Here is a 14,311-nt window from a genome sequence, read left to right on the forward strand (position 1 = left end):
TCGGACTCGTTTAAAATGACTCGGACTCAACTTGTGACTCGCAAAAAATGACTTGTGGACAACAAAAGTCAGCAACATTAGTGATAATGTGAATAAAACGCACCTACAGAATTAACGCTAATGGTTGAAAGAGCGCTTTCTGAACCAATAAGAGCTTCTGATTGTAATTGTTAGTAAGAAATGCTGTTATTTGCATTTATTCAGTTTGCGTCACACAGATGACGTGGTAATGAAACGCTCGATCGGCTTTACAACGAGTTCCTGTTTTACTTCACAACCTGGAAAAGTTTGGAGGTTTTTAATTCTAAGCACATTTACAAAATAACAGATTCTATTCCTAATGGGACACACAGTTATAAATTTAATAGAATCTGGAAGAATATAAGTTAAGGAAAGCAGTATTATGGATTTTTTTGCTGTGTTGGGGATTTTGGCCGCTGTGCCGTAATTTGCAATGAAAACAAAACGTCAGTTTAAGCTTTTATAAAGGCACGAAGTAAAACAGTTAAATACAGTCGCTAATCTGTTGTTGTTTTTTTATCTGAACTTACAGATTATTTTTTTATTTCTACGCTACATTTCCAATATATGTTTTGTGTTTATTATATTGACTCGTGACTTGACTCGAACTCTAGCATAATGACTCATGACTCGACTCAGACTCGTATTTTGTGACTTGTGAACATCTCTGGTGTAGTATAGTATAGTGTAGGGTAGTAAAATATAGTATAATACAGTACTATGACTCGACTCAGACTCGTATTTTGTGACTTGTGAACATCTCTGGTGTAGTATAGTATAGTGTAGGGTAGTAAAATATAGTATAATACAGTACATTCGTATAGTATAATATCGTATAGTATAATACAGTATAGAAGAGTATGGTGTGGTAATATTGAATTTTACAAAATATAAAGAAAACACCGAAAAAACAGTCCACTATGGTGTACTATTGGACTTAATGGTTTAGAAAAGTATAGTCTAGTATAGTGCAGTATAGTATAATATAGTATAGAAAAGTATAGTTTAGTAAAATGCAGTATAGTACAGTATGGTGTACTATCGGACTTAATGGTTTAGAAAAGTACAGTGTAGTGTAGTGCAGTATAGTATAATATAGTATAGAAAAGTACAGTGTAGTGTAGTGCAGTATAGTACTGTATAATATAGTATAGAAAAGTACAGTGTAGTGCAGTATAGTATAAAAAAGTCTAGTGTAGTGTAGTGCAGTATAGTATAATATAGTATAGAAAAGTAGAGTGTAGTGTAGTGCAGTATAGTATAATATAGTATGAAAAGGTCTAGTGTAGTGCAGTATAGTATAATATAGTATAAAAAAGTCTAGTGTAGTGCAGTATATTATAATATAGTATAGAAAAGTAGAGCGTAGTGCAGTATAGTATAATATAGTATAGAAAAGTACAGTGTAGTGCAGTATAGTATAATATAGTATAGAAAAGTACAGTGTAGTGTAGTGCAGTATAGTATAATATAGTATAGAAAAGTACAGTGTAGTGCAGTATAGTATAATATAGTATAGAAAAGTACAGTGTAGTGTAGTACAGTATAGTATAATATAGTATAGAAAAGTACAGTGTAGTGCAGTATAGTATAATATAGTATAGAAAAGTACAGTGTAGTGTAGTGCAGTATAGTATAATATAGTATAGAAAAGTACAGTGTAGTGCAGTATAGTATAATATAGTATAGAAAAGTACAGTGTAGTGTAGTACAGTATAGTATAATATAGTATAGAAAAGTACAGTGTAGTGCAGTATAGTATAATATAGTAAAACATATAAAGTATATTATAGTATATATAAATAAACCATGTAAAATAAAGACACGTATGTTACGTGGTAAGTAAATGCAGTTTAGTTTTTTATTTATATAAGCTCTCAGTGGTTTGGAAGTTCTGGAACGTTCCACATTCTTTCATCCTGCCTAAATAAAAGTAGAAACATGCACAACAGCGAGTGTAAGGACCAATCAAAGCTGAATACAGTCCGTGGTTTCTTCATTTATTCCCTGGCACGTCACTCCACCGTTTTGAGGTGCTGGATTGTTGCACTGACGAGTTCGCCGTTTGGACTGACCGGCGCAGGCCGACCATTCGGACCAGCACCTCCACTGACCGTCCACTGCTATTCCTGCAATAAATAAATCCCAGCCATGATATCAGCATCGGTCAGATGTGGTTTGGTAAACAGTATTTTGTACTACTGATCAGATAAACTGGACTTTTGGACCAGATATCATGATACTGGTAATCTCTGAAAATCTCTGCCAGTGGCCCAACTCTACATGGATCAGTGTGGAGTCCATACCGACAGCCTCGGCGTGTACAGAGGACTGCACTACTTTCTCTGTAAAATCTGCCTTTCATCTCAGACAGAGCAACGTTTGGGTGGCACGGTGGCTAGGTGGGTAGCACTGTCACCATACAGCAAGAGGGTCCTGGATATGATTCCCAGGTGGAGCAGTCTGGGTTATTTCTGGGTGACGTTTGCATGTTCTCTGGATCCTTTGGGAGCTCCAGTTTCCTCCTACAGTCCAAAGACATGCAGTCAGGTTAATTGGAGACACTGAGTTGCCCTAGCTGTGTGTGTTTGTCCTGTTATGGACTGACATAGGTCCATAGGTCCAGGGTGTTTCCTCCCTTTCGCCCAAGTAATTGGACCCTTCGAAACCCTGAATAGGTCAAAGCGTAAGACAGACAGTGAATGAATGAATTCAACTCTGTCTGTTGTTTATCCAGTTCCAGTTAACAGAATGGTGCCTCCATTTTAAATGCCACCCTAGTTTGTAGCCAGTAATTAAAAACTGACCTGGTCTTTGAGTTTTTTCGCAGCTCAGCCCACTAAATCCAGCAGGACAGATACACTTACACCGGGTACCTGAACATCAAAGAAATATTACAGTTAGATACACATTTAAATGCCACGACCAGTTTATTCAACAACATAAATCCATTCATCCATCATTCCATTCATCCATCATTCCATTCATCCATCATCCATCATTCCATCATTCCATCATTCCATCCATCCATCATCCATCCTTCCATCATCCATCCATCATTCCATTTATCCATCATCCATCCACCATCCATCCATCATTCCATCCATCCATCATCCATCCATCATTCCATCCATCCATCATCCATCCATCATTCCATTTATCCATCATCCATCCATCCATCATCCATCATTCCATCCATCCATCATCCATCCATCATTCCATCCATCCATCATCCATCCATCATTCCATTTATCCATCATCCATCCATCCATCATCCATCATTCCATCCATCCATCATCCATCCATCATTCCATCCATCCATCATCCATCCTTCCATCATCCATCCATCATTCCATTTATCCATCATCCATCCATCATCCATCCATCATCCATCCATCATTCCATCCATCCATCATCCATCCATCATTCCATCCTTCCATCATCCATCCATCATTCCATTTATCCATCATCCATCCATCCATCATCCATCATTCCATCCATCCATCATCCATCCATCATTCCATCCATCCATCATCCATCCATCATTCCATCCATCCATCATCCATCCATCATTCCATTTATCCATCATCCATCCATCCATCATCCATCATTCCATCCATCCATCATCCATCCATCATTCCATCCATCCATCATCCATCCATCATTCCATCCATCCATCATCCATCCATCATTCCATCCTTCCATCATCCATCCATCATTCCATTTATCCATCATCCATCCATCATCCATCCATCATTCCATCCATCCATCATCCATCCATCATTCCATTTATCCATCATCCATCCATCCATCATCCATCATTCCATCCATCCATCATCCATCCATCATTCCATCCATCCATCATCCATCCTTCCATCATCCATCCATCATTCCATTTATCCATCATCCATCCATCATCCATCCATCATCCATCCATCATTCCATCCATCCATCATCCATCCATCATTCCATCCTTCCATCATCCATCCATCATTCCATTTATCCATCATCCATCCATCCATCATCCATCATTCCATCCATCCATCATCCATCCATCATTCCATCCATCCATCATCCATCCATCATTCCATCCATCCATCATCCATCATTCCATCCATCCATCATCCATTCATCCAAACTTCTGACCTTTAAGATAAGCGACTCCATTGTTAAGACAGGGGGCACAGCGGCATGAGCTGCTCTCACTCAGAAACTCATTCAGTGCCCGTCTTAGGTTCTTCTTTAGTGTGTTGGCATTGGTGAAGTCCCGTGGCGTCACCAGCTCATACAGTGGTGCCATCTGTAACATAAACACAATAAATCCACCAGAAGTCTCCCGGTTTCCATATAAGGAGTCCCGTGCAATAGTACCAAGGCAATATAGCAATTACATTAACCGTGTTACCATGTTGCATTTCCAAAAACTATAAAATAAGTGATAATATTTACCAACTGTACATAATATGTACAGAAGGATGTAATAATGACATATGAAATACTGTTACATGTCTTCAGAGTGCCCGTGAGTCAATAGAGGTTGTTACTATTTGTAGGGGGCTGTTTCTGAGGTCTGATTAAAAAGGTTAATCACTTTGGGAAAGAAACTGTTCCTCAGTCTGGCTGTGTGGGCACTGATGCTCCTGAAACGGCGTCCAGAAGGCAGTAAAGTGAACAGCTGGTTGCAGGGCTGTGTTTGGTCTTGTTGTTTACACTGAAGCTATGAGGCTAAAATAGTTAATAGTTAACTGTTTTATTTAAATCAGGGGTGACAAACTTTTCTTGTTGGGGGCAAAGAAATATACAGATTCACTGTAGTAAATCTAATTTGAAAAGAATGTAAAAGTCATTTTAGATTTTTCATCCGGAAGACAGATGCTTGCTTGCTAGCCCACCAGTCCTGAGATCTTGACCTCATGGGTCTGAATTGCAGCTTTTCTACCGGCCGGCCGGGTGCCTACACACAGACATGATTCGTTAATGCCTGCCGAGTGGGAGGGGCGTAGGGATTCCTCATCACTGTTGCAACTGCGGCCTCTGCTGGCTGGTCAGGGCGCCTGTACAGAGATGGTGAATAACGGAGAGCAGTGCGTGACTCTCTGTATGTGATACTGATCCCTGTGTGAACCTGCCTCAGTGGTTAGAGGGGCGTGTATCAGGTACGGAGGAGAGATCTAGCCAGGGTAATTGGAAATGACAAGATTGGGAAAGACAGACACTTGCATCCTTGACTGTAAACATGTATGAACATTATAAAGCTAATATAAATAAGAGAGCTTGACCTTGGTCTGGATAAAGTCGGGGTTGTAGTGAACTGCTTCCCCCCACAGCTGCATAATGTCCGGTGAGGGCAGCTGACGGGCGGCCAGTCGCGAGACGGTCTCACTGTCTCCACCCCTCACCACCGCAACATAATCATCAATCACTGACGAGCTCTTGGTGCTGTCTAAAGATTTCAGCAAAAAATAATATCAGACACAACCAGGGGAACACACAACACACCAGTCTGAGCACCAGTAGTGCCACTAGTACAAATAACTAATAACATGTATAACTACCCAGAACCAATGAGAGTTTACCACTGGTCTTTAGAAACTGTACTTCAGTTATTTAGGTTTTAAGTGATTCAGGAGCGTTTTGTGCTGATCTGAGGTAAACGTCATCTTACCACCAAACTCATTCAGCAGGGCATCACAGCCTCCACCCTCCAATCCTGCAGTTACGTAAACACCCTGGATGTTCACCCCGATGTTAAAGCCCTGTTGGATGCAGGTCTTAGCATCATTTAAGCTGTAGCCTGAAAGGAAATGTCATCACAAGTCAGGGATGATCCATGTGATAGAGTTTTAATGTCTATTGTTCATTCTACACACTAATAATAACATTCATATTATTAAATATCATTTGTAGTACGGTGTCAGGTGTAAATACATAACGGCCTCTGTGCCACCTAAGATTTAAATTAAATGATTGTTTAATGGGCTGACTGATTCAATAATTAATTAACTGAGAAACTGATTATTTAATTAATTGACCGACTGATTGATTGATTGAGTGATCATTCATTGATTAATTGATTGCTTGATTGACTGACTGATTGATTGATTAATTGATTGACTGATTGATTAATTAATTGATTTACTGACTGATTGATTGATTAGCTGATTGACTGGCTGTTTAATTGATTTGTTGACTGACTGATTGATTAGCTGACTGATTAATTAGCAAATTGAATGATTGGCTGATTGATTAATTAATTGATTTGTTGACTGACTGACTGATTTATTAATGATTAGCAGATTAACGGATTGATTGGCTGACTGATTAATTGATTTGTTGACTTATTAACTAATTGATTAGCTGACTGATTAATTGATTTGTTGACTTACTGACTGATTTATTAATGATTAGCAGATTAACGGATTGATTGGCTGACTGATTAATTGATTTGTTGACTTATTAACTAATTGATTAGCTGACTGATTAATTGATTTGTTGACTTACTGATTGGCTGACTGATTGATTGGCTGATTGATTAATTAATGATTGATTTGTTGACTGATTGATTGATTGAATAATGGATTAATAGATTAATTAATTGATTGATTGGTTAATAAATTAATTGGTTAATTGACTTATTGATTTGACTGCCTGATAGACTGACTGATTGATTAATTGATTGATTTTACTGTTTGTTGGTTTGCACTTACTAGATTTTTCCATTTTTTCCTCGTTCAGGATGAGCGTGTAGTCAAAGTCTCCTCCCAGCGTGGCCTCCGTGATGTAGTGAGTACCAAAGTCGCTGTACAGTTGCCGGTACTGACCGTACGTGTATTCGAGTGGCAGAGCCCGGAGGCGGGACAGGAAACCCGGGTGCAGCACGAGATTTTCTGCTTTCAGGGCATAGCGTGCCAGCTCCAGCTGAGAGTGGGCATGGATGAACTTTCTTTTCTGAAACACAGTGAGTGTAGTGAGGGAAGTGGGTACACGGGTGCATAAAACAACACGTGAAATGTCAGCAAAATAGATGTTACACTTTTACTATAATGCACTTACATTCTCATGTACATGCACTTGTAGGAAATTATGTATTTTGTGGGTTCTTTAAACATCTGGCAACATCTGTTTGGTAATAAATCTACATTTTTACATTTACATTTACATTTACATTTTCAGCATTTAGCAGACGCTTTTATCCAAAGCGACTTACACAATGAGCAGAACACGATGAGCAATTGAGGGTTAAGGGCCTTGCTCAGGGACCCAACAGTGGCAACTTGGTGGTGGCGGGGCTTGAACCGGCAACCTTCTGTTTACTAGTCCAGTACCTTAACCACTGAGCTATCACTGGCCCTAATTTTTAATCATTTGGCTGTTCCAGTATTTAGGGGTCGCTTACCCGGTCTGCATACCAGACCTGGCGCAGTTTTTACACCGGATGCCCTTCCTGACACAACCCTCATATTTCTACCCAGGCTTGGGACCTGCACTGAGAGTGCACTAAGAAGTGTGTCCCCCAATGGCTAGGCTATTTCACCACTGGACACTAGCCAATAATGTCTATACAGATGGCTGAGAGCCAAGAGCAACGCTGGGATTCAAACCCTGTATCTCCAGATCTCAGCAGTAGTGGGACTGCATACTTTACCACTGCACCACCTGGTTTTGCCAGGTCATAAATATACATACAGCAATGTAAAACTATACTGTATGCTATTTAACAGCTTTATTTATTGCATGTTGTAGGATCGTGGAGTGTAAACGTTACCGTGCCAGAATAACTGCGCAGCTTCTCCACAGACTTCTTGTACTTGCTGTCGTCGTAGTTGTACCCGAGCTCAAACACCCCGGGTATACCAAACTTGAAGGAGACCGTGGTCTTGGACATGGTGGCTTTCATCGTGTGTGTAGAAAACTCTGTGTATGATTCATAAGCTTCCATCTTGAAATCGTGTGAGCCTTTCGTCTGTAGGATGTCAATGAAAAAGAAAAGAACAACAACAAAGTACTTTACTTTTACTATTATTTTATGGGTCGTGACCCCGGGTTTGAAAAAGAGGACTGTCCGCTGTTCTCCGTCCACTGTGTAATCTCTGAGTTCCATACTGACCTGTAAGGTGTACTGCTGAAGGTTGTAGGGTTTCCTGAATCGCTGGTCCTGGATGAATTGTGGTAAACAGCCACCGGCATAGTAACGATTATCCAGCACAGCAGCTTCCAAGTTACTGTTCAGCACATTGATCCTGAAAATCCAGACCAACAAACATTACAGTAGCAGACAGAGAAGCCCACCAGAGGGTCATACATACTGCCCAATGAATTATTATCGACCCCTGCCCACACTGGAGGGCATCTTCAGAACTCGCTGTCTGAAATCTGAATCTTTTGTCTCTGCTTCTGTCTGGAAGGTGTTATAGTGTTCTGACACAAACACCTCCAGACTGAACACTGTGGAATGAAATAAATACTGCCCTTCTACCCACCCTACTGCAATATTATTATACGTATACCAGTACTGAAGTGCAATTACTTATTACATATCATGTAATAGTACTGTTATTTGTACACATGCAATACGTCTACTATTTTTATATACATTTTATATTTATTTATAAAATATATATTATATTTTTATCATTTTTATACTTTTAGAGCACATCTGGGCATTGTACGGCCCCAGGGCCACATCTGACCCGTTAAGTGTCTCTGACCGGCCCGCATAAGGTCAGTGGTAACTAGAAATAAGACGTAAATAAGTGTACACCATACATGCTATACAATAGCATCAATTTTATTTTGAAGGGACTGTTATTTTTCCACTTTACCTAAATTTGTATGTTCGTGCGTGTGAGTGTATCCAGCTTCAGTTCATAGAACTGTGAGTGTGATTGATATTGATTGAGATTGTAAAGTTTTAAGACATGGACTTCTAAGTATTTATTTATTTAAGTCAGATGTAAAGCTGCAAGCTTAGTTTGTGGCGACCAGATCACTGTGTTTAAGGATTACAATTTGAATCGCAATTACGGTACTAAACACAAACACTCACTCACTTACTCATTTCTTAACCGCTTATCCAATTAGGGGTCGCGTGTGTTTGTGTTTGTGTGTGTGTGTGTGTGTGTGTGTGGGGGGGGGGGGGGGGGGGTGACCCAGGGCACCAGTCCATCGCAGGGCACACACACACACACCCATTCACCTATAGGACAATTCAGTGTCTCCAGTTAACCTGACTGCATGTTTTTGGACTGTGGGAGGAAACCGGAGCTCCTGGAGGAAACCCACACAGACACGGGGAGAACATGCAAACACCACACAGAAAGGACCCAGACCGCTCGACCTGGGGATCACACCCAGGACCTTCTTGCTGTGAGGCGACAGTGCTTCAGACCGAGCCACCGTGCCGCCCACAAACACAGGAACTTTTTAGAAAAGTTTTTAACATCCAGGACTTGAGCAGTCAAGACCAGCTTTGTGATATCCAGAAGGAATATCAGAACAAAGGACTATACAACATTAAATGAGGTAATGAGACTCCAAACAAAACAGCAATAGCACTTTGTATAAAATTTAAAACCTGCACATTTTAGAACCGGGTTTTTAAATTTGAAACATGCACATTTTGTTCAAGACAGTTTTTGTGAAAGTTGATTAAATATCACTTATTTCATTTTTAATGCCTGACTCCAGTAACAGCTTTTTAAAAACATACAATCTACTGTTTTTTTTATAAAGAGAAACTATTAATATTGAGCAGAATGAATTTCTTCAGTCCGACAACAGTCCCAGTTTCTCATGTGGCCCGTTGCAAAATTGAATTGCCCACCTCTTAATTGTTGTGTATATTTTATCGTTGTGGTATGTTCTTGTTTGTTCACAGAAAATGTTGTTGTTTTTTTATACAATGACAATAAAGGCATTCATTCATTCATTCATTCATTCCTCATTTCATCAGATTGGTGTGTTCACTGTTCGACCCACTCATTCAGTTTTGCTACTTTTCATAATAATATTAATTATAATATTTGCACTGCTAAGAATAATAAGATTTGCTTCCTAAAACAGTTTGAAAGTGTGAAAAGACAAACCACACACACACACACACACTTTACACACACACACTTTAGACACACCCTTTGGCGAGGTTCTCGATGGCGTAGTACTCCTCGGTCGGCTGGTTGCAGGCTTTATAAACTTTTCTGCAGCCGAGCTCATCGGCTCCATCACCACAGTCGTCGTCACCGTTACAGCGCAGACTCTCCAGCACACAGCGGCCTGCAGTACAGCACACGTTTACACACTGCCAAGTTTACACATAGCCAACTCCCCTGTACTCTCTGGCGACCTCTGCTTTGTGCCTGACCCCCATGATTTACAAAGCTGTGCCTAAATGAATAGAGCTTGTTTTCTAGCTCGAGTGGATAGCTTGTATTATTTGTATATGTATATGTGTGTACATGTACTGTGTGTGTGTGTACTAAGTGTGTGTGTACTATGTGTGTGTACTGTGTGTGTACTATGTGTGTGTACTACGTGTGTGTACTATATGTGTGTGTGTGTACTATGTGTGTGTGTACTATGTGTGTAGTGTGTGTGTGTAGTGTGTATAACTGGTATTATTATATACCATGTGTACTATGTGTGTGTAGTGTATGTGTGTGTGTGTGTGTGTGTGTTACTTGTATAGTTGTGTTTATGATTGTACAGTTGGTTGTATAAGTGTTAATAGAGTAATTACTGTGTAACTGTTATACATGGGTGGTAAAATGTGACCTGTTCCTGGACACAGGATGCCCTGGCAGGGTGGCGTCGGGCTCTGACATGAGTAGCGCGAGGGCGGCGTACACGACTCCTCCTCCTGGCCGAGCTCATTACACGCCTCCCCTCCAAACTGAGACGGCTGGATCAGTGTAGCGTAGCGGAACTGAGAGAAACAAACGTGGTACAAATCACATCATGTACATTGTATAGTGTACAGATTATAGTACATGTACCAACACAACTGATCCACTGAGGTATGGACTCCACAAGACCTCTGAGGTGTTTGCTGGTATCGGGTACCAAGATGTTACCAGCAGATCCTTTAGTTTGGGCCTCCATGCATTCATTCAGATGATCCTCCAGGCCACCCAAAGAGGACGGAGGTCCCTGCTGAGCCCTTGGCTTGCTGTATAAGTACTAAAATGTAATTTTCCACTACAGTGTGTGTGTGTGCTTGATTGTATATGTGTCTCACCCTCTTTTTTAGGCAGGGGTCACAGCGGGTCCATGCCGACCACTCAGACAGAGAGCAGTCGATGGGTTCGAGCGGGAGTCTCTCCTTCAGACCAGAGCACAGCACAACCACAGCGCTGCCAGAGATCAGACACAGACACAGACTGGCTTCACTCTTAAAAGCATAAAAATTTAAGCCTAATCGTTTTGTTTTGGTGTAAATTGTCTAAAATAATTATTTACATTCCCTCAATTTTCTCCCAATCTAGTCGTATCCAATTACCCAATCACATTTCACCTCTACTGCTGCTGACCTCCACTCCTGACCGAGGAGAGCCATGACTATCACACGCCCCTTCTGATTTGTGTGCAGTACCGACCACTTCTTTTCACCTGCACAAGCCTGGTTTGTCCAGAGATCCAAATCACACAATCACGCACTGATCTCCATTGTCCACTGTCTCTTTGACTGTATACAGTATATATTATATTTTTTATACTTTTTATACTTTTAGAGCACACCTGGGCATTGTACAGCCCCAGGGCCACATCCGACCCCGTTGGGTGTCTCTGACCAGCCCGCATAAGGTCAGTGGTAACTAGAAATCAGACGTAAATAAGTGTACGTCATACATGCCATACAATAGCATCGGTTTTTTTTCAAATTTATTTATGCATTTTTTCCCATTTATCCCAATTTAGCGTAGTCAATTTGTCTTCTGCTACAATCTGTCTTCCCCAATTTCAGTCAAGGAGGGTATATTGCTGCTTATGCCTCCTCCAACCCGCTTGCAGCCCTTAGCTTGCAGCCCTTAGCTTGCAGCCTATGTATCTGTTGGGAATAATAAGCCTGGTCACTAGCATGCTTTATCTCTGCCACCTGAGGCTTTTAGGCAAGAAAGTCTCAGTTGATGTTCCGGTTCATTCCAAAGCTGTTCAGTGGGGCTGAGAGCAGAGCTCTGTGGAGGTCACTGGAGTTTCCTCAGTTGTGTTGGAACGGAAAAGGGAAAGGGCCTTCCCCAAACTGGTGCTGCCAAGTTGGAAGCACATCATTTCCTTTATATAACTGATTTATTAAACCTGTTAGCAAATGTTGTGTCTGAAACACATGAGTTCAGTCATTAGAAGCGGTGTCCCGGCTGTTTCTTATCACATGGACAGCTTTGATTTCAAGTACGGTTCAGGTAAACAAGCCACAGTAATACGGACACAGAGAAGTCACCAGTAGTCAATCATAATCATGAATCAAGAGTTTGCCAACCATGCTACAAATTTAATTGACAATATTACAATTTCTACATCTTTAAATTAATAATCTGAGCTGCTTTTTCAATACATTCCAACCATTCAGTCACAGAAAAATCCTCACTATTAAATCCACATTAGCTTCGTCTAAGTGTCTGTACTCACCAGATGAAGAACACATGAAGTGCTGCGCTCCTGTACGAGTGTTTTACTGTACAGAAGAAGATCATCGCAAATCCTGGACGGTATGAGAGTGAAACTCGATCAAAACCAGCAAAGCTTCGTCTTATCAGCTACACCAGCACGTCACAAACAGTCCGGCGTGTACACAGATCAATACTGCACCTAGAGTTTAGTCCTGGTCTAGAAACAGTCTAGCTGTGGCATAAAAGATACTACACATAATGTAACATGGTGTGGACAAAAGTATTCGGACGCCTGGCCAAGAGCTTGTTGAAGGTCCTGTTACAAACACAAAGCTATTAAAAAAAAAGCTTTTTACAGGACTGATGGAATTTGTGCTTGGCTGGGCACTGATGTTGATTTTCCGGTTCATTCCAGAGCTGTTGTGTGGGGCTGAGGACTTTGAGCTTTGTCCACAGGGGTGCAGTAATGCTGGAACAGAAAAGGTCCTTCCCTAAACTGTAGCTGCATTTAATTTCCTTTATATTTACATTTTACATCTTCGGCATTTAGCGGACGCTTTTATCCAAAGTGACTTACAGTACTGTGAGAGTATACACCAATCAGCCTCCTCCTTGTTTCTACACTCACTGTCCATTTTATCAGCTCCACTTACCATATAGAAGCTCTTTGTAGTTCTACAATTACTGACTGTAGTCCATCTGTTTCTCTACATACTGTTTAGCCTGCTTTCACCCTGTTCTTCAATGGTCAGGACCCCTACAGGACCCCCACAGAGCAGGTATTATTTAGGTGATGGATCATTCTCAGCGCTGCAGTGACACTGACATGGTGGTGGTGTGTTAGTGTGTGTTGTGCTGGTATGAGTGGATCAGACACAGCAGCGCTGCTGGAGTTTTTAAGTACCGTGTCCACTCACTGTCCACTCTATTAGACACTCCTACCTAGTTGGTCCACCTTGTAGATGTAAAGTCAGAGACGATCGCTCATCTATTGCTGCTGTTTGAGTTGGTCATCTTCTAGACCTTCATCAGTGGTCACAGGATGCTGCCCATGGGGCGCTGTTGGCTGGATATTTTTGGTTGGTGGACTATTCTCAGTCCATCAGTGACAATGAGGTGTTTGATCCACTCATACCAGCACAACACACACTAACACGCCACCACTATGTCAGTGTCACTGCAGTGCTGAGAATGATCCACCACCTAAATAATACCTGCTCTGTGGTGGTCCTGTGGGGGTCCTGACCATTGAAGAACAGGGTGAAAGTGGCTAACAAAGCATGCCGAGAAACAGATGGACTACAGTCAGTAATTGTAGAACTGTGGAGTTGATAAAATGGACAGTGAGTGTAGAAACAAGGAGGTCAAGGCTGATCTGTGTATAGTCTAAGCATTAGAGGGTTAAGGGCCCAACAGTGGCAATTTGTCAGTGGTGGGGCTTGAACCAGCAACCGTCTGATCACTAGTCCAGTGCCTTAACCACTAAGCTACACCTGCCTTACATAATAACTGTTGTTTTACACTTTCTGTACAGACACCCTGGGCAAACAAGGTCCTTCACAGCGTTGATAATTCCACCCCGTAGTCCGGTCTTTCCTACCCAGCAGACTGGAAGCCAATTATGCCTGCTAGGGGGCGCCCAGCCGACCGTTAGCAGAGCTGAGATTTGAACCCGGGAGCACAGCACT

The 14,311-nt window shown here is 41.3% G+C and overlaps 1 protein-coding gene across 1 annotated transcript; it reads right to left on the reverse strand.

Moving 5' to 3' along the window:
- Window positions 1-1,864: 1,864 nt before the first annotated feature.
- On the reverse strand, window positions 1,865-12,738 carry c8b (complement component 8, beta polypeptide). The gene is made up of 12 exons (XM_062994466.1): window positions 12,643-12,738; window positions 11,255-11,369; window positions 10,792-10,942; window positions 10,152-10,293; window positions 8,129-8,261; window positions 7,787-7,984; window positions 6,729-6,969; window positions 5,687-5,815; window positions 5,301-5,464; window positions 4,168-4,321; window positions 2,829-2,897; window positions 1,865-2,150 (listed from the first exon to the last, which is right to left on the reverse strand). Exons 1-12 carry the CDS (start codon window positions 12,705-12,707, stop codon window positions 1,990-1,992), a joined length of 1,722 nt encoding a protein of 573 aa, XP_062850536.1. The 5' UTR covers window positions 12,708-12,738; the 3' UTR covers window positions 1,865-1,989.
- Window positions 12,739-14,311: the final 1,573 nt, after the last annotated feature.

This window comes from Trichomycterus rosablanca, chromosome 4 (genome assembly GCF_030014385.1).
Source record: "Trichomycterus rosablanca isolate fTriRos1 chromosome 4, fTriRos1.hap1, whole genome shotgun sequence".
NCBI lineage: Eukaryota > Metazoa > Chordata > Actinopteri > Siluriformes > Trichomycteridae > Trichomycterus > Trichomycterus rosablanca.